This window comes from Mastigoproctus giganteus, chromosome 11 (genome assembly GCF_048544385.1).
Source record: "Mastigoproctus giganteus isolate SK-2022 chromosome 11, ASM4854438v1, whole genome shotgun sequence".
In the NCBI taxonomy this organism is placed as follows: domain Eukaryota; kingdom Metazoa; phylum Arthropoda; class Arachnida; order Uropygi; family Thelyphonidae; genus Mastigoproctus; species Mastigoproctus giganteus.
The window spans coordinates 167,665,018-167,684,905 of record NC_143585.1 but is presented as its reverse complement, the minus strand read 5'-3'; the positions used below and the strand labels follow the sequence as shown (position 1 = coordinate 167,684,905).

At 39.7% G+C, this 19,888-nt stretch overlaps 1 protein-coding gene across 4 annotated transcripts in view; it reads left to right on the top strand.

The window, feature by feature from the left end:
* LOC150078561 (uncharacterized) overlaps positions 1-19,888 on the top strand; it is a 773,569-nt gene that overhangs the window by 458,223 nt on the left and 295,458 nt on the right. For all 4 annotated transcript variants that reach the window (XM_090385507.1, XM_090385508.1, XM_090385509.1 and 1 more), the window contains one exon: positions 7,354-7,440. In XM_090385507.1, the coding sequence (XP_090241633.1) occupies positions 7,354-7,440 (87 nt within the window). The remainder of the gene's footprint in view (positions 1-7,353; positions 7,441-19,888) is intronic.

Below are 19,888 nucleotides of genomic sequence, written 5' to 3'. Positions count from 1 at the left end.
GGTAGTGGGGCGTCCCTTTGGGCTCCGTGGTGGGTGGGGAGCCTGGGCACTGAACAACTTGAAAAAATTAATGAATCCTGATAAAATTATTACTTCTGGGGCTGCAATCTGGTCCTTTTCTGAAAATTTGACAGTTGACCCAGATGATGTCACTTCTGCTAAAAGGCAGAAAACGGAAACTGTGAGTATATCAGGCCCAACACCTCATACCTAACAATTCACTCCACTAATGAAGCCCTTAGAGAAAATGTCACCCTTTTTTATTCAGAAGGGTTGGCAGGTTCTCCTATATCTGTCAAATGGCTTCGTTCAGGTGGTATACTTGTACAGATCAGCAGCGACAAACATTCAGAACAGCTCCTCTGAGCGAAATCTATGGGGTGAATGCCCATCACCGTTACCCCACACAAGACATCCCGTGGTATCATTGCCAAATGGGACCTTATGGATGTGACGTAAGAGGAAATCTGTTCTAAATTATAACCACAAGGAGTGATAGCTATGAAACGAATATCCATGCGTAGGGATGGGAAAATTGTTCCTGCCATATTATATCATCTTGACATTCAATTCACCAACGTGTCCTAATGAGATCAAAGCTGGCTACATTCAGAACAGCTCCTCTGAGCGAAATCTATGGTGTGAATGCCCATCACCGTTACCCCACACAAGACATTGAACTCATCCCGTGGTATCATTGCCAAATGGGACCTTATGGATGTGACGTAAGAGGAAATCTGTTCTAAATTATAACCACAAGGAGTGATAGCTATGAAACGAATATCCATGCGTAGGGATGGGAAAATTGTTCCTGCCATATTATATCATCTTGACATTCAATTCACCAACGTGTCCTAATGAGATCAAAGCTGGCTATATATATTAACTGTCCAGTATGTCCATAAGTGTCAAATCTTTTACAGTGCTTTAAGTGCCTGAAATACGAACACTTGCAAATGGCCTGTCGTGGAGCCCTGCATGCGCTCGATGTGCTGAACATATCATATCAGGAGGCAAGAACAATGGTGAAACCTATGAATGCAAATAAAACAACCTTCGTTCAGAAGGTAACAGGAAGATGTTTCATCGGAACTTAAACCAATATGACCATACCGCCAAAAGAGTCATTCACTTCCATCACAGGCTTACCTGCTAAGTTTAATAAGATCCACATGGAAAGATCAATCAGCTGCCACACCTATATCCGTAACTCCAGCAGTAAGAAAAGAAATCTCTGGAGAAAAGAATAAGAAACCTGATGTATATCCTAGTACTCAAGAAAAAATGGATGTCAAGGAGAAGGAGGTACATGATGAAGCAATCTTGGAACTCTTTATGTAGAAGGAAATGGACATAGGACAGCATCCTTACTTCCCAAAAGAGATAAATCCAAGACTAAGAAAAGTAAGCCCTCTCCACCTTCGTAGCCACCTGATGGGCCCCACCAACCCAAAATAATGGATAAATTCCTACAGTGCAATTGTTGTGGAATCTGGTGAAAGACTCACAACATCAAGTCCCTCCTGCAGAAGCATGAGCCAGTCTGTATTTGTTTGCAGGAAACATATTTAAAGGCTAAAGAAAACCCAACAATTCATAATACTACTATCATACTTAAGGACCAAACAGTCCTTAAGTATGATAGTGACCCTACACATGGAGGAGTTGCAGTCCTTGTGAGCAACCAGACCTGAATACAACCTTTTTGCTGCTTTCCGCTAACTTAGGAAGTGTCAGCAACTGTTATTAAAAACCCCACCTTACGCTTGGGTTTTTAATAACAGTCTGTTCCATTTACTTACTGCCTGGGGCTGACATCTCCCAGACAGACTTAGATGATTTCATAGTGCAGCTGCTATCCCCTGTCCTACTTCTTAGGGTTCAATGGACATAACTCCCTATAGGGTAGTGCTGATATTAATGGAAGGGGATGTGTAATATAGTATATGCTCACTGACAATGACCTATCCCTTATAAATGTGGGAATTAACATTCTTCCACATACCATGTGTATGTTTTCTGCCATTGATCTTTCTATCTGCTACCTTCTCTCCTCAAGGCGCCTCCGTAGCCGGGTGGGCAGGAGTGGCAGTGCGTAGCACACACTTCTTGATTAGACCGGGGTTCAAGCCCGTGACCACCAAATATGGAGGATGCGGAAAGATCAGGGAATGACCACCGCATATCCCCGGAGCAATATGGCCTTATCCTAAAAATCAAATAACAACAACAACAACCTTCTCTCCTCCCTTTACTTACCTGGGAAGAGGCGGAAAACTCTTATGGAAGTATAATTTTCCTGTGATAACCAGCTTCCATAGTGGGAGACCGTGTCTTCCTTTAAGGTTACTGTGGTGGAAGGTTAATCAGGCTGACTGGAATGCCTTTCAGCATCAGGCAAATTTTGACACCACTGCAGTCCGTCAGGAGCCTATTAATGATGCACTCACATACACACAAAAAGTATCATCCATGCAGCTGTATTGCAATTCAAAAAACATCCACCTGGTTTCCGCCATTTCCTAAACTGTACTGGAATTCCAAATGCACAGCAGCAAAAAAAAAACACAAAACAAAGTATGGGGGATATTCCACTGATATCCCACCACAGCCAATCTCATAGCTTTTAAATGCCCATGCACTTAACCCCGTTACATCCAATGTCAGAGCAAAAAAAAAGAATCCTGGATCCATTTTATATCTTCTATTAACTAGGCAACCAGCTCATAGCAACCAGGTCTCGGAATAAGTGCAGAAAATGAAAGGAAAGTATAATGCACACCCCTCATCAGTCCCGGAATATAATGGATGTACTATTGCAAACTCTACTGCAATAGCCAATGCTCATGGGGAAACATTTACTAACATCTCAGCAACGTCATCTTACTCCCTTCAGTTTCTGGTCCTTAAACACAAAAGTGAAAAACAGGCCCTTAATTTTACATCAAAGAGCTTCCACCCATATAATAGGCCTTTTACCATGTGCGAGCTAAAAACAGCACTTTCCCTCACAAAAGCTACCGCCATTGAACCAGATGACATGCATTATGAAATGATCAAACACCTTTCACCAGAATCCATGGACCACCTGCTCTATATACAATAGAATTTTCCTTGAAGAGCAGTTTCCGGAAGCCTGGCACAAGGCAACCTGCTTTTACCAAACCAGGAAAGGATCCTAAATCTCTGAAAAACTATCATCCTATTGCTCTGACTAGCTGTCTGTGTAAAATATTGGAGAGAATGGTCAATGCTTGTCTCTTATGATACTTGGAATCAGTTGACCTTCTTTCTCGGTTTCAGTGTGGCTTCTAAAGAAACAGGTCCACTTTGGACCATTTATTTAGACTGGAAATTTATTTGAGATTCTTTCCTAAAAAGAGAACACTTGGTGTCCATCTTCTTTGACATGGAAAAAGCATACGACACAACTTGGAGATTTGGTATTTTAAAAGAACTTCATAACCTCGGTCTAAGATGTCACCTTCCCGTTTTTTTATTAAAAAAATTTTTATCTCATTATTATTTCCAAGTTCAAGTAGGATCCACTCTTTCACATCCCCTTTTTGTGAAGCGTAGGAGGATATCGCAAGGATCCATCTTAAGAGTCGCGCTTTTTGCCATTAAAGTAAACTCCATTACCGAACAACTTTCTCCAACTATAAACAGTGCACTCTACATCAATGACTTTAGCATATTTTCTCAATCATGAAACATGAGGGTTATTGAGAGACAATTGCAACAAGCCATTGACCATCTAAACTCCTGGCCACAGCCAATGGCTTCAAGTTTTCATCAGTAAAGACCAATTGCATTTATTTTTGTTCCAAACTTATCCTCCACCCAGAGTCCGAATTATGACTTGGACAAAGCAGCGTTCCAGTAGTAGTCGAGATGAATTCTTGGGACTCATATTTGACAAAAAGCTGACATTCCTCCAACAAATTTGTCATCTACACACAAAGTGCATGATGGGACTTAACATTCTCCTCTCTGTCTTCTACTTCTTGGGGCGCAGACAAATGCACTCGTCTGTACCGTGCACTATGCTCAAAATTAGATTATGGGTCTCCGTTATATGCTTCCACCAGATATAGCTGGTTTACACACACGACTCAAAGTATCTGCTGCTGTTTTTCCAGATAATACTATATCCGAGCAGTTTCCCCTTGAATGCAGCATATACACTATAGAACTGCATGCTATAGAGTTCACATAATAAATCGCCAATTCCAGCACTATATTATATATGCCAATTCTTTGAGTGCAGTAAATGCTTTACCACCAATGACACACACACTAATCATCCAACCCTGTCCCAGATTCAGCAGATAATATACAGTCTCTATGAAGGCGGATTCGATACCCACTTCTGCTGGATCCCCAGTCACATCGGGATTAGAGGAAACAATTTCACCTACACTGCAGCCAAATCGGCAGCCCTGATGAATAATCTTGACCTGTCAGTTTCCTATACAGACTACAGGCAAGTAATCCGTAGTAAGTTACATTCTCTGTGGCAAGATTCATGGCATCACGAGGTTGCAAACAAGCTTTATTGGATTAACCCTGTGATCCAGCTTTGGCAGTCCAGCCTAAGCAAGGGATTGCAAAGATAAAATTGTCCTTGCCCAGCTCCGCATAGGACACAGTCATCTGACACAATCCTTTCTGCTGAGGACCGATGACCCTCCCATGTGCAAGCAATGCAATACCATTTTATCGAATTGTACCAGATTTAGAAATCTCGTTTTACCCATCTGAATGAGCCATCTACACTCAGTCAGATTTTAAATGATAATGACAATGTATTAGCAGTTTTTAAATTTTTAAAAGCAGTTAATGTATATAAACTGATATGAAATATCCAGTATATTTTTACTTCTTACTGATTTAATTTTTGATACACGCACGCACGTGCACACACACACACACACACACACTGTATTTGACTGCGTATAAGACACTTTTTTTCCGAAAAAATTCCTTGATAAATCATCCTGCATCCTATATGTGGAAGTGAGCCTTCCCTAATCGGCTTTGGGGCGAGCGGGCAGGTTGTATTTCACCGTTTGGTCAGAATATTTTTATTTCTGAAGGATAACGAGACACCTTAGGATACTTTTGGACTTGCAGAGTTGTTTGGAATCAGTTCCAAGAAGTTTCAAAGCCAAGGAATACAGGAAAAGCCTTAAAAGACAATGAAAGCTTCAAGATTCTTCTTCAGGTTTCTCAATAGTTTGCCAATCCTTTAAAAGGTGGCATGACTGGCAGGCCAGTTAGTTCTGTGTGGGCTTTCGTTATGTTGAGTGTGTCTCCGTGTATGGTAGTGTACTTTAATTGTGTGTGAAGTGACTATGATCACGACAATGAATTGTAATCATTGTGGGTGACTGAAATAAAATAAAGAACAGTGTTAACTGTATATCAGTTGTTTTTAATCAGAACCCTGTTTTGTAACAGTATTGTTTAATCTTGGCATTTGACATCATTATGGCTACAAGAGAAAAGAGGTTGAGTTACCCTATCGGATATAAATCTAAACATAATAGATCACACTAAAAAAACATGGTAACAGTGCTGTGGAGAGGTTTTTTGGGCCACCACCACCTATGAAAACAGTGATACATGTCTGGCGGAACCAAGAAAAAGAATTTCAAGCTGCTAAAAAAGAGTAAACATAACCTTCATCATCCCACCCCACATTGGCCAGAACTTGAATAAGATGTAAAAAAGTGGGTAGTAGATGAAAAGAATTTAGGAAGAAATGTTTCTACCAAAATGATTATGCATAAGGCAAGGATATCAGCAGAAGGACGAGGATATCAGCAGAAGGACGAGAAATTCTGAATTTTTCTGGAACAGAAGGTTAGTGTTACCAATTCATGCAAAGGCATGGTTTATCAGTGCATACAAAAACATCAATTGCGCAAAAATTACCAGCAGATTATGAATAAAGAATACTGGAATTCCATAAATTTGTAACAAAGCACAAAAACTAACTTCTTTTGAACTATGGACAATGTCCCACTAACTTTTGGTGCACCCTCCAACAAAACTGAATATCAAAGTGTCTAAAACGGTGTCAGGAATGAATTTATGGCTCCAAAAATATGTGCAAGGTGTCCTGGTAGTCTCTTAAGGAAACCATCTCTTCTCATTTGGGACCAGTTCATAATCCATAGAACTGCAGTCATTAAAAAGAGCGTGAGGGAATTGAATACACGGTTAGTTGTCATTCCTGGTAGACTGACAAGCCTTTGGATGTGTCCATAAACAAGCCATTTAAGCAAAATATGAGAGAACATTGCAACAAATGGATGGGAGAACCCGATCATGACCTCACACTAACAGGAAGAATGAAGAGGCCCACCATTGCACGGGTGTGTGAATGGGTTAAGGAATCTTGAAGAAATAAAGTGGCAAAATAATTATAAAGTCTTTCATGAAGACTGGAATTAGTAATGCCATTGATGGCACTGAAGACACTGTTATTTGAAGACAGTGATGCCAACATTAGTGAGAAAGAGTTTTTGGGATTTGAAGGCGATGATTTTTTTGGTTTTCAAAATCTTGCAGAATACTAATGTTTTTTACCATTCCCTTACTGTCTTTTTGTTAATTTTCAATTCTACTGATAGTTTTCTTCACATAAAATATTTCTAATATAACTAAAATTCTTTTATTTCTCTTTTAAATAATGTATTATTATACAGGCTTAGTATTTTTCTTGTTGTTCTGATCATATGTTTAGGACAAGCTTTTTTTCTACTATACACATAAGAATAAATATTGAATGCCTCAATATACTACTAAAACTTTTTTTCCTTAATTTTCCTTTCTAAAATGGGGGTGTGGCATCCTTTGGCATATAAGATAATGCTGCCCATGCATCTTATATGCCATCAAATACGGTATATGCATATATGGACTTTTGATGAGATAACCTTTTTGAAGGTTGCCACAAACTCCTTACCTCTCTTTTTTGAATTTTAATTTTGTAATGGCACAGAATGTTTTTGTTGTTGTTTTTGTGCCATAAAAAATTAAACCAAATCAAACTGAATTCAGATCTGTGATGTTTTGAAAGGTAAAAGAAAAGATGCTACAGACTTATTGGGGGTGTGGGGTGGGGAGCACAGCTTGATTTCAGTTTCCACTTACGAAAACTGTAGAAAGTGTTCTTTATGGCATTGTCATTAAAACTTAGGAGAGTTATATTCAGTATTAAAAATATTTCTTTTTCTAACCAGATATGTATTTTATGATGTTTCGATACCTGTTGAAGCTGACAGAGAGTGAGTGTTCTGATTTCTTTTTGCACAGTGACAAAAAATTCAAATTCTTTTCTAGGGTCTGCTGAAAATTGTATTAATTTTTCTGACTGGCCATCAACATTCCTTAATTCTAATTCCCAGAAGACGCAGGACGACGATTTAGGTAAAACATTTAAAACATTTTATCAGATTATATAAAACTATTCCAATTATATAACCAACTTTTATATAAGATAGCCTTGAAAGTAAACAGGCCTGTTTCTTGAGCAACTTTTGGATTGGCACATTTTGGCCTTAAAAATCCTGGTTATAAAAAATCCTCATTTTAACTAGTCAACCACTGTTGTTTGTCCTTGAGAGACATTGAAGAAGGGATATAGGGTATGATATCGAAATGATAATGCTAAGCTGGGTAGCTGGATTGATTGATTGATTAATGATCAGCACCAAGAAGCATTTCTTCAGAAAAACTTGGAAAGTTTCAGCTATGTTTCAATGAAATAATATGCCAGGTCTTTCACTCGGGAAATAGCAATCCCATATTAAGTTGTATGAGGGCTGTTCAATTAAGAATGGTCATAATTTTTCATGAACAACCATATTTTTAGCTCAGCTGCCGACCAAATCAAGCTGCATCACATATCAACTGCACAGTTGACTCGTATACATGGTGTGACCTTGGCAATCGGTCAAGTTTATGCCTGTTCAGTTTTGCTTACATAACAATGGACATGCTATATGAGGAACAGTATGCTGCTCTCACATTTTGTTTCCATCTCAAGAAAACGTCAGCTAAAGTGTATGAAATGTTAAAAGAGGCTTATGGTGAATCTGCACTTCCAAATAGCACAGCTCCAAGGTGGTTCAGAATGTTTAAAGATATATATGATTCAGTCACAAAAATTGGCATTCCTGGAGCTCCAACCACTGCTGTTACCACAGAAACTGTAAAAGTGTTTCTGTAATAATGAGAGAAGGTCGCCATTTGACAGTAAGGCAACTGTCAGAGATGTTTGACTGTAAGGCAACTCTCAGAGATGTTTGACTGTAAGGCAACTATCAGAGATAATATCAGTACTAAGAAAGCACAGTATTTTCCATGACCATTTGCATATGATATGCTATTGTATGCTTGGATACCAAGGCTATTCACACCTTTGCAACAGCAAGTTTTTATGGAGATTTGTCAGGAGAGCTGCAATGGGTGGATACTGAAGATGGTGAGGTTCTGCACAAGGTGATAATGGTGGATGAGACATGGTTTCATTTTGATGCAGAGTAACCACCAAAGCTGTGTTTGGAAGTCTATTAGGAAGTCAATTTGGAAGTCAGTACATCTATTAATCTTGTTAAACTTCATTGTCAATTAAATTGTACTTTTAACTATATATATATAACGACTTAGAGTACAAACGTAACAAATAATTAATACATACTTGATACGGAAGTTATATAAAGGGAACTCGTAGATAACACTCGATACCGAAAAATAAATATAGCGTTATAACTGTGTTAAGATACAAGTTTAAGGTTTTAATTTTGTTCTGAAATTGTAATTTTATTGACATTTAAATCGAAATCATGACTCTGACCAGAGCAGCAAAGCAAAAGGCTCAAGCTAATGGGAGTGCTGTGACTCAGGGGAGAACTGAGGGGGGGCGGTTGCCCCCTGAATCACGGCCTTTTAAGATGCACTGTTTGCTTGATGTTTGCGGAGCAATCGGGTACGGGACATGATACTGCCATGGGGGATGTCTTTGTGTGTGCACGATGCAAGGAGTGCAAGGAAATTAGGCGACAACTCGGCGTTGTTATGGGCCTATATGAGACCTTGAAGGACAGGGTGGATGCCCTCGAAGGAAATAAATTGAGGGGCCCATCAAGCTCTCAGCTGCCCACATCAACACCAGAGCTTGGACTTGGTCATCTTGCAACACAGAGGCAGCCCCCAAGGCAGAATGCGCTGGTCCAACAGGAACTAGTAGTTGTTGGTGACTCAATTGTCAGGGAAACGGGGAACATGCTTTGTAAAAAGGATAGGTGGAACAGGACCAGGGTATGTCTGCCAGGGGCAAAGGTTGATGACGTTGTAGAGCAGATATCATCTTTTAAGGGCACAAAAGGTGATATAGTTGTACACGTTGGCACTAATGATATTAAGAGTAGGAGACCAGCGGAATTACTTAACAAGTACAGGTCACTGGTGAAAAAAAGCCGTGAAGTAGGGTTGAATTTGAAAGTGTCTGCAATTCTGCCCAGACACAATAGGAGGGAGTATATGATGAGAGCCTTGTCGATCAATTCGGCCCTGGAAAGATTGTGCAAGGCTGAAGGGGTAGAATTTTTTTCAGCCTGGACTGTACTTGTTAACAGGAGAGATTGCTTCTACAGGGATGGGATACACTTAAATAGAAAGGGTGCAAGAATATTTGCTGATGCTATCGATGCAGTGTTAGGTGGGTCGGAAAACTGCTAGCTTGGGGGGAGACAAAGACTAATGGATTAACAGTAGCCACGGGCAGAGGTGAAAGAGATTCTTGCACTGCTTCTATTGGAATGAGCAGAAGCCTGAAAAACAAGATGCAGGATATTTCAGAGACTGCTGGAAGTCATTGTGGTACAAGTAAACACATGGGTTGTGTTAGGGTAGCTAAGAATAGAAACAGGTGCATGTATACTTGCGTGTACACTAATGCTAGGAGTTTAGTAAATAAATTTGATGAATTTGAGGTATTACTCAAAACATCAAAGGCAGATATTGTTGGGATATCAGAGACGTGGTGTCACACAGATATAAGGAATGCAGAACTGGAATTTGGGGAGTACAACGTCTACAGAAAGGATAGACAGGATAGGAAGGGAGGAGGGGTTATGCTATTAGTTAAAAAACACATAAAATCCAAGGAAGTGAAGCCAGTTGACATCGCTGGACAGTGCAGTGTTGAGTCAGTTTGGTGTGACATAAGCATAGGTAAATCAAAATTGAGAGTAGGAGTGTGCTATAGGCCTAATGACTCTGATGAGTATAATAAGATACTGTACAGGGAAATAGAATGGGCCAGTAAATCAGAGAGTCTTATAATGGGGGATTTTAATTTCCCAGATATTGACTGGAATTTGTGGGTTGGTCACTCACACGCTAGCAAGGCTTTTGTGGATTTATTGGATGATTGTTTTCTACACCAGCATGTTCGGGAGGCAACTAGAGGGAGTAATACTCTTGATCTGATTATCAATAGTGATTCTTCATGCATTAGGAATCTGCAGATAAATGAACCACTGGGTGGCAGTGATCACGGTGTGCTGAAGTGGGATTTACTCAAGGAGGTAACTACCATCAGAGGTAAAGGGAAGGGTTTTTGCTTTCGTAAAGGCGACTATGCTGGTCTGAGACAGTATTTAAATTCTATACAGTGGGACCAACTGATGACGTTACCAACAGCAAATTCAAAATGGGAAGCATTCAAGGAACTAATCTTGGAAGCTACCAGGCTTTACATACCAACCAAGTAATATTGTTCAAGGTTCAGGCCTAAATGGTTGTCAGATGAACTAATGAGACATATGGCAGAGAAGAAAAATGCATGGGATACATACAAATTAATGGGTGACGTGGAAGCCTATGATAGATATAAGTTGGTCTGTAACCAAGTCACAAAGGAGATTAGGCAGGCAAAGGCCGATTATGAGAAATCCTTGGCAAAGGATGCAAAGAAAAACAGAAAAGAGTTCTTTACCTATTTAAACTCAAGAAGGAAAGGGATGAATCAGATTGGTCCACTGGATGTTGATGGTTCAACAGTTGAGGATCCAGCTCAGGTGGCTAACAATCTAAACGAGTATTTTGCATCTACATTCACACATGAGGAGTTATTCAGGAAGGGGAATGTCGTAGGTGAAGTAAACATTGGCAGTGAGCTAGATGATTTTCTAATAACTGAGAGGAAAGTGGAGGAGAAATTGTTGAGGATAAACATAAAAAAGGCACCCGGGGTGGATGGGATCTATCCAGTTATATTAAAGGAGGCAGCAAAGGAAGTAAGCAAACCCCTAGCCATAATTATGAGAGCTTCTTTGGACTCAGGGGAGGTACCCATGGACTGGAGATGTGCAAATGTAACCCCAATTCACAAAGGAGGATCAAAGGCTGACACAAGTAATTATAGACCTGTTAGTTTAACTTCGGTTCCAGGAAAATTAATGGAGGCACTGGTTAAAGAAGCACTGCAGGATCATCTGGACAAGAATTCAGTTATAGCTCAGACACAGCATGGGTTTGTTAAGGGCAGGTCTTGTCTGACCAGTTTGATTGGGTACTATGATGTAGTCACAAAAGAACTGGATGCAGGGAATAACTTTGATATTATATATTTGGATCTTAGAAAGGCTTTTGATACTGTTGCGCATGGAAGACTGCTGCACAAATTGGAGAAGTGTGGCATTCGAGGCAAATTGCTGCTATGGATAAAGGGATGGTTGAGTGGCAGAAGACAGAGAGTGGTAATCAATGGACACTGCTCAACGTGGACTAATGTTATTAGTGGAGTTCCTCAGGGTTCAGTGTTGGGTCCATTGTTGTTTTCTGTATTTATAAATGATATTGATGATGGTGTATCAGGCTTAATGTCCAAGTTTGCAGACGATACAAAGGTTGGCAGGGTTGTTAAGGACACTACTGATACTATGCTGCTGCAACAGGATCTGGAGTAGTGGAAAGGTTGAGCAGATGGGCTGAGAGGTGGCAAATGAAGTTTAACATTGACAAATGTAAAGTACTACATATGGGAAACAGTAACCCCAGATCAACGTATCAACTCTGTGGTACTACGCTGACAGTGGTAGAGAATGAAAAGGACCTGGGGGTAATTGTGCAGGCAGATATGAAGTTCTCTGAGCAGTGCAGACGAGCTGCAAGAGTAGCTCATGGTGTCTTGTCAATGATATACAGGAATTTTTCTAGCAGGGACAGGGATGTGATTATTCCCTTGTATAAGGCATTGGTCAGGCCACACCTTGAGTACTGTATACAGGTCTGGAGGCCTCATTTCAAGAAGGATGTAGAGCTGCTGGAACGAGTACAGAGAAGGGCAACAAGATTAGTGGATGGAACAAAGGGTTGCTCTTACGAAGAAAGGCTTAAATTTTGCAAATTACAGAGCCTGGAGACTAGGCATCGCCGAGGTGATCTGATAGAGGTGTACAAGGCTTTGAATGGCTTGAGCATGCTCAATGCCGATGGAATTCTTCCTCTTGCTCAGAATAATCACCTGAGAGGGCATAAATTCAAATTGAGGAAGGACGGATGTCGGATAGATGTGCGGAAATTCGCCTTTAGCCAGCGGGCAGTTGGTTTGTGGAATAGACTTCCATCGCTTGTTGTTGAAGTTGATAGCCTAAACAAATTTAAGGCTCAGCTGGACAGGTATTTTGAACGAATTGAGGGGTGAAATGGGAGTAGTGGTTGTTTTTTTTTTTTTTTTATTTTGGCTGATGCTGAATAAGCTTGCGTTCTTGCATCATATGCTTCTACTAATGCTAATGCTAAAGTCGTCAAAACCGAAAAAAACAAAATTTGAGACTTCTGCATGAAAGTTTATGGTGGTTTTTTTTTTTTTTTTTTTTTTTTACATTCAGGCAATGATTTACCAGCTTGTTGTGTCATGTCATACAGCTGTTACAGGGCCTTGCAATAGAACTGTACTGCACACTTTGTGGGATCACATTCATTGCAAACAACCACAAATGCACATAGGCGGGTAGATGCTACTTCATGACAATGTGAAACCTCACATTTCCAGGCTAATACCAAGGAGCTTCGAGGAAAACATTTCCAGTCTTCAGAAGAAATTAAACACATTGGAGGAAATTCTCAAGTGAATGTCAGAAAATGGCTTCCACCATGTTTTTGAAGAATGGCAGAAACATTAGAGTTAGTGCATTTCATCAAATGGGGACTACTTTGAAAAGGACCATCAAAATATGGATGATTAATAAAGGTATTTTGTGAAAACAAAAATTGTTCATTCTTTATTGAACAGTCCTCATTCACTTAGTGTGGTTAAAGTAAAAATAGTAGAGGGAAAAAGGGATTTGAGAGATATAATACAGTTGATATGAAGTTGAGTAGTATGGACAGCTAACAAGGAATGCCCATGTTTGCTGTATTGATAATTTATCAAACATTTACTTCTAGAGATGAGTTCATAATTCCACTATATATACTCCTCAGCATGGACAGTGGATGCCTGGTGAGGGGACCTCGCAGTGATGTTGTTGGTCTTCCATTTTAGCATCACTGGGATCCTGTGCCCACAGCTCTGGTTCCAGGCTAATACCAAGGAATCCAGTGTCTGTGTTTGCCACATGCTGTGACCCCTGGAAAGCTTAGTGGATGAACGGTCCAGCTACAACACACCACTTTTAAGTCCTGATTTAACAAAATGGGTGTTCCTTGGATGGCTCATCCATGATCATTTAGCACAGTTGATCCTTGCAGTGTTCACCTGCAAGGGTTAACTGTGTTTAAGCCATGTCCCTGCTCTTGTGGTGCAAAGGACAAAATTTAAGCTTGCAAAGCTGTGGAAAATAGTAATAGTGTTTGCCCTATATTGTAAGGAAGCCACGGGCTTTTGCTGCACTGGAAAAAAAATGTAGGATAGGATGAATAGCACTGGCATTTTCCTACTCCCATGTCAGTTATTGGGCTCCTTTGGACACCATGGTAGGTGGGGAGCTAAACCTTGAAATTAAAAAAAAAACTGAATTCTGACTATGAAATCTTTCTTCTGGGATCCCAACACAGTCCCTATCAGAAAATCCAAACACTGATTCGGTTAAGAAACCTAGAATTGAAATATCAGGACCCACTCCTAGTTTCTTGATAACCCAGGAGGTATTTGAACAGATCTCCAAACAGTGCGGCAAGACCAGGCAGTATTTATGACTGCCTGATTAAACATCTATATAATGGGTCTTTATATTAGGATCTTTTCAGAAAACACATAACCAAACCTGGGAAAAGATACCTCTTTAGTCCAAAACCTACAAGCTGTTTCAGCAAAATCTTCGAAAGGATGATCCATATGAGACCTGGATTGTAGATGCATAGAATCTCCTAACCGACCATCAGTATTATCAAAAAGAGATCCTCTCGATGTTCTCTTAAAATCTAAATATCATATCCATAATGTTTTTGTCATGAGATAACATCTGGCCATGATCAGCTTAGACATTGGGGAAGTTTTTTATATCCCTTGGAATCATAGAATCCTTGTGGACATGTATCATTTGGAGCTGAGGGGGCAATCAAATAATTCAGAACTTTTTACACCTTTGTACTTTTCAGATTCTGTTATCAGAATGCTCTGTCAACATGCACTTCAGGACAGTGTCCCATAATCAATGCAACCATATTTGCAATCTAAATTAAGAGCCTGGCACGAGAAATCCCAAGAACCTTTGAAGACTATGTATGTGGATGACCTAACCATCTCCTGTCAGTCACAGATCATGAACATTATTGAAAGGTTTCAACTCTCAAATAGACTTTGGCAGTTCTTCAGCTAAAACAGAATCTTGGATAATACTTAATAATGCAGTTCTACATTATTGCCTGCCAGCCTGCCCAAATGAAAATCCACTACCATTTCCTTTTGCAAACAACCTTGTGGACCTTACACTCATCCTGAACTTTGGATTAATAATACTCCAGTATTAGTAGAGGCATATGATGCAAGAAAACAAGCTTATATAGCATCAGTCAAAAAAAAAAAAAAAAAAAACCTTCCCATTTCGCCCATCCATTAGCTCCAAATGTTTGTTTAATTTTGCCTTAAACTTATTTAAGTTGTTGACCGCCATTACAACAGATGAAAAAAGTTTGTTTCAACTATCAATCCCCCCCCCCAATGGCTAAAGGTAGAATAGATGTTGCCAGAGGTGGACTGGGTCAAAATTTCTTAGCGGGAAAAACTTGTAGCAGCCTCATACTAGTGTTTATGGCCATATTGTGGGGCAGTGGGGGGGGGGGGGAATTAAAAATAACTAGAATAATCATCGATAATTAATGTTTTAATGAATTTTAAATGTAAATCACAATTAATTATTCTATAAAGAACAAAAGCATGAGAAATTAACAAAATGCTTGAAAACATTAATGAAGTGATGGTGTGTTTAGAACATCATTTATTTCATCTGACCACTGTTAGGAATTATGTACTGAAAAAATAATGTCATCAGTTCTGACAAACTAAATTACATAACTATTTCAGAAGAGATGTGTAAAATATAAGTGCACAACAGCATTCTATTAGTAGAATGCAGAGGGAATGATATGACCTTTAGTAACTTTGTCTTTTAGACTGTATACTCATAAAAGATTAGTAAATAATGTAATTTTTTATTAAGAAAAATGTATTTATGTTAAAAACTGGGAAAAAATTATAAAATTTGTTTGGCTATAATGCACTTCACTTATAATATGAATATGAACACAGTTTGCATTTTTAATTTATTTTTACTATTTTTGTATTTATTTTAATAAAGTTCATGTGTATATCCAAAGTAATTTTATTGTTATAGTAGAGAAGATTGAAGTTTTGAATCTTCTTACTTTTAGATTAAATTATGAACTTTAAATGAATTTTTTTATATTCAACCATCCTCAAAGTGTCACTGCGCAATGTGCACCAACAGTTATGTGGCATCCAAGGTATATCTTGATCTGTTTTGCAGCCAGGATCCCACCTCCCGATATAGTGCTGAGAACCAAGGCTGAATTCAAGCATATACAAGATGGATATAAGTCACAATTCAGCTGCTGCTGTTGTTTTCCATCTTATGCATTCTCTCTCTCTCTCTCTCTCTCTCTGTGGTGTGTCATATTTGTGGTTGAGTAAAATGCCATTAAATTTGCCATAGAAGAAATTAAGAAAGATGGCTGTTTTCCTGCTAGAGTGTACTTTACCTCCCTTTCACTGCCCTATCATACAGAGGATCCACCAATCACATTGTATAAAGAATAAAATCAGGAACTAAAACCCCCCACGATGTGGGCCCCGTATGTGGTGAGGCGACCTCCTAGTGATGCTGCTCGTCCTCCAGATTAGGAAATAAAAGAAATTCATCAGTGGAATCCGGTATGCACCAGACACTATACACGCACCGCTGCCAGCCTGCATCCTGTCCCACAGACCATGATGGTAGGGGCATGGCATTGACACAGTGTCTGGGTAACCCTGGTGGCCCACTACCGAGCGCATTTTTTGCTTGCCGGGTAGTGGGTGTACCTTTGGGTTCTATGGTGGGTGGGTGGGCACTGAACCAAAACAAAATCTCCATGAATCGTGATAAACTAAATTCTTCTGGGACAGCAATCCGTCCCTAACTGAAAATTTGACTGTTGACCAAGAAAATGTCACTTCCCCAAAAAGAAACAGAAGTTATATCAGGCCCAACACCTCAGTACCTGATAATTCACTAAACTAGAGAGAAGCCTATAGCAAAAATGTCACCCTTCTTTATCCAGAAGGGTTGGCAGACTCTCCTAAGTCTGTCAAACGGCTTCAGTCGGGTGACATACTTCTAGAAACTAGAAGTAACAGACATTCAGAACAGCTGCTTAATGCTATATCTATCGGGGAATGACGATCACTGTCCTCACAGAATGGCATCTTAAGGATGTAACTGAAGAGTAATCTGTTCAGAATTAAAACCACAAGGAGTGACAGCTGTTAAATGTATATGCGTGCATAGGGATGAAAAACTTCCCACCAGAAATAATGTCTTGACATTTAATTCACCGTCTCCAAAAAATATGGCCACTAACAGATGGCTTGTCGTGCTGCAAAGGTCCACAAAACAACATCATGTTCAGCTAAAACCCACCTGCATTAAATGCCGAAGAGAACACCCAGCTTACTGATGAGCATGCCAGAGGTGGAAGGAAATAAAAGAAATTCAGACTTAAGGCAGAGCTGAACGTATCATACACTGGTGTGCAAAACTTAAGGACCAGTCAGTTTTTCACCTGTAGCTTCTCATAGGAGTAGCCTGGATGGGGGGAAGCATACCAAACGACCTCATAAGGTACAGAAATGATGAAGGGAACAACACCGACACAACAACGGAAACAAAACTCCTCACACATGAGGAGTTATTCAGCGAGGAGAATGCCAGAGGTGTATTCAACTCTGGCAGTAAGCTAGATAATCACTGAGAGTAAACTGGAGGAGGAATTGTTGAAAATAAACACAAGAAAGGCATCTGGGGTAGTAGTAGTGGCATGTGATGCAAGAAAGAATGTGTATGAGCTTATCCAGCATCACCCAAAAGGAAAAAAAAAAAAATCGCACCATTCCCTCCATATGCCTGTCCAGTTCCTCCTTAAATTTATTCAACCTATCAACTTCCACAACGACAGATGAAAGTTTGTTCCAGCAATTAACCACCTGCTAGCTAAAGGCAAATTTCTGCATATCTATTCTACATCTGTCTTTTCTTAAATTGAATTTATGCCCACTTAGGTTCGTAATCTGAACAAGTGGAAGGATCCCATCAGAATTCAGCGAGTTCAACCCATTCAAGGCCTTATTCACTGTGCAGGTGCCTAGTCTCCAGCCACTGCAGTTTGCAGAACTTTAGCCTCTCTTGGTTAGAAGATCCCTTCATTCCCCTCACCAATCTTGTTGCCCTTCTCTGTATACGCTCAAGTAAATCTACATCCATCCTAAAATGAGGCCTCCAGACCTGTACGCAGTACTCAAGGCGTGGCCTGACCATTGCCTTATACAGAGGGATAATCACCTACTTTTCTCTCTAGCACAATTCTTATATTTCATTGACAAAACCCCATGACCTGCCCTGTCAGCCTGTCTGCATTGCTCAGAAAACTTCATATCTGCCTATATAATTACTCCCAGGTCTTTTTCATTTTCTACCACCTTAAGTGTAGTACCGCACAGTTGGTACGTTTCTCTGGGGTTACTTCTATCATATGCAGTACTTTGCATTTGTCAAGGTTAAACTTCAGTTAAACTTCTTAGCCCATCTACCCAAATTATCTAGATCCTGTTGCAGTAGCACATTGCTATTACTGTCATTAAAAACCCTGCCAACCTTTGTATCATCTGCAAACTTTGACATTAAGCCTGATATACCTTCATCAATATCATTGATAAATATACAAAACAACAGTGGACCCAACACCGAACCCTGTGGGACTCCACTAATAACATTAGTCCACGAAGAGCAGCACCCATTGATTACCACCCTCTGGCTTCTCCCATTTAACCATCCTTTTATGCATTGTAGCAAATTACCCTTAATACCATTCTGCTCCAATTTGTACAATAGTCTTTCATGCGCAAGTGTCAAAAGCTTTCCTGAAATCCAAATATAAGATATCAAAATTATTTTTTGCATCCAGTTCCTTTGTAACCACATCATAATATCCTATCAAATTTGTCAGACAAGACTTGCCCTTAACAAATCCATGCTGTGTCTGAATTATTGCTGCAGTCTCCTGCAATGCATCTTTAACTAGTGACTCCATTATTTTACCTGGAACAGAAGTTAAACTAACTGGTCTGTAATTACTCGTGCCACCCTTTGATCCCCCTTTGTGAATTGGGGATACATTTACACATCTCCAGTCCGTGGGAACCCTCCCTGAGTCCAAGGACGCTCTCATAATTATGGCTAAGGGTTTGCTTAGTTGCTTTGCTGCCTCCTTTAATATAACTGGATAGATCCCATCCACCTCAGATGCTTTTCTTATGTTTAACTTCAACAATTTCTCCTCCACTTTGCTCTCAGTTATTACAAAATCATTAAGTATCCTGCTACAATTTGATAACCTTCTGCCATTTTCAAACCTTAATAATTCCTCATGTGTGAAGTAGATGCAAAATATTCATTCAGTTTGTTTGCTATCTGAGCAGGATCATCAACAATCGAACCATCGACGTCAAGTGGACCAATCATATTCATCCCCTTCCTTTTAGAGTTTATATAAGTAAAGAAATCCTTGCTGTTTTTCTTAGCCTCTTTTGCCAAGGATTTCTCATAATCTACCTTTGCCTGCCTAACCTCCTTTGTGACCTGATTACAGACTAGCTTATATCTGTCATAGGCTTCTGAGTCTCTTGATAATTTAAATGCATCCCATGCATTTTTCTTCTCTGTTACGAGTCTCATTAGTTCATTTGATAACAATTTAGGCCTAAACCTTGAACAATATTTCTTAATAAGTATGAAACAGAGCCGACCGGGCTAGCCGGGTGGGTAAAGTGCCTGCCTGGCAACCCAAAGGTCGCGGGTTCGATTCCCGCCTCGGGCTTGGATCAAAGTACTACAAAAACCTGGGGAGGTGCATTATGGCCACAGAAGCCTATGCGCCAACAACTACCAAAAAAAAAAAAAAAAAAAGTATGAAACTTTTAGGAGCATCCACAATTAATTCCTTGAACGCTTCCCACTTAGAATTTACTGTTGGTAACATCGTCAGTTTATCCCACTGTACAGAATTTAAAAACTTTCTGAGGCCACTGTACTCATCTTTACGGAAGCAAAAACCCTTTCCTTTACCCCATGATGGTAATTATATCTTTAAG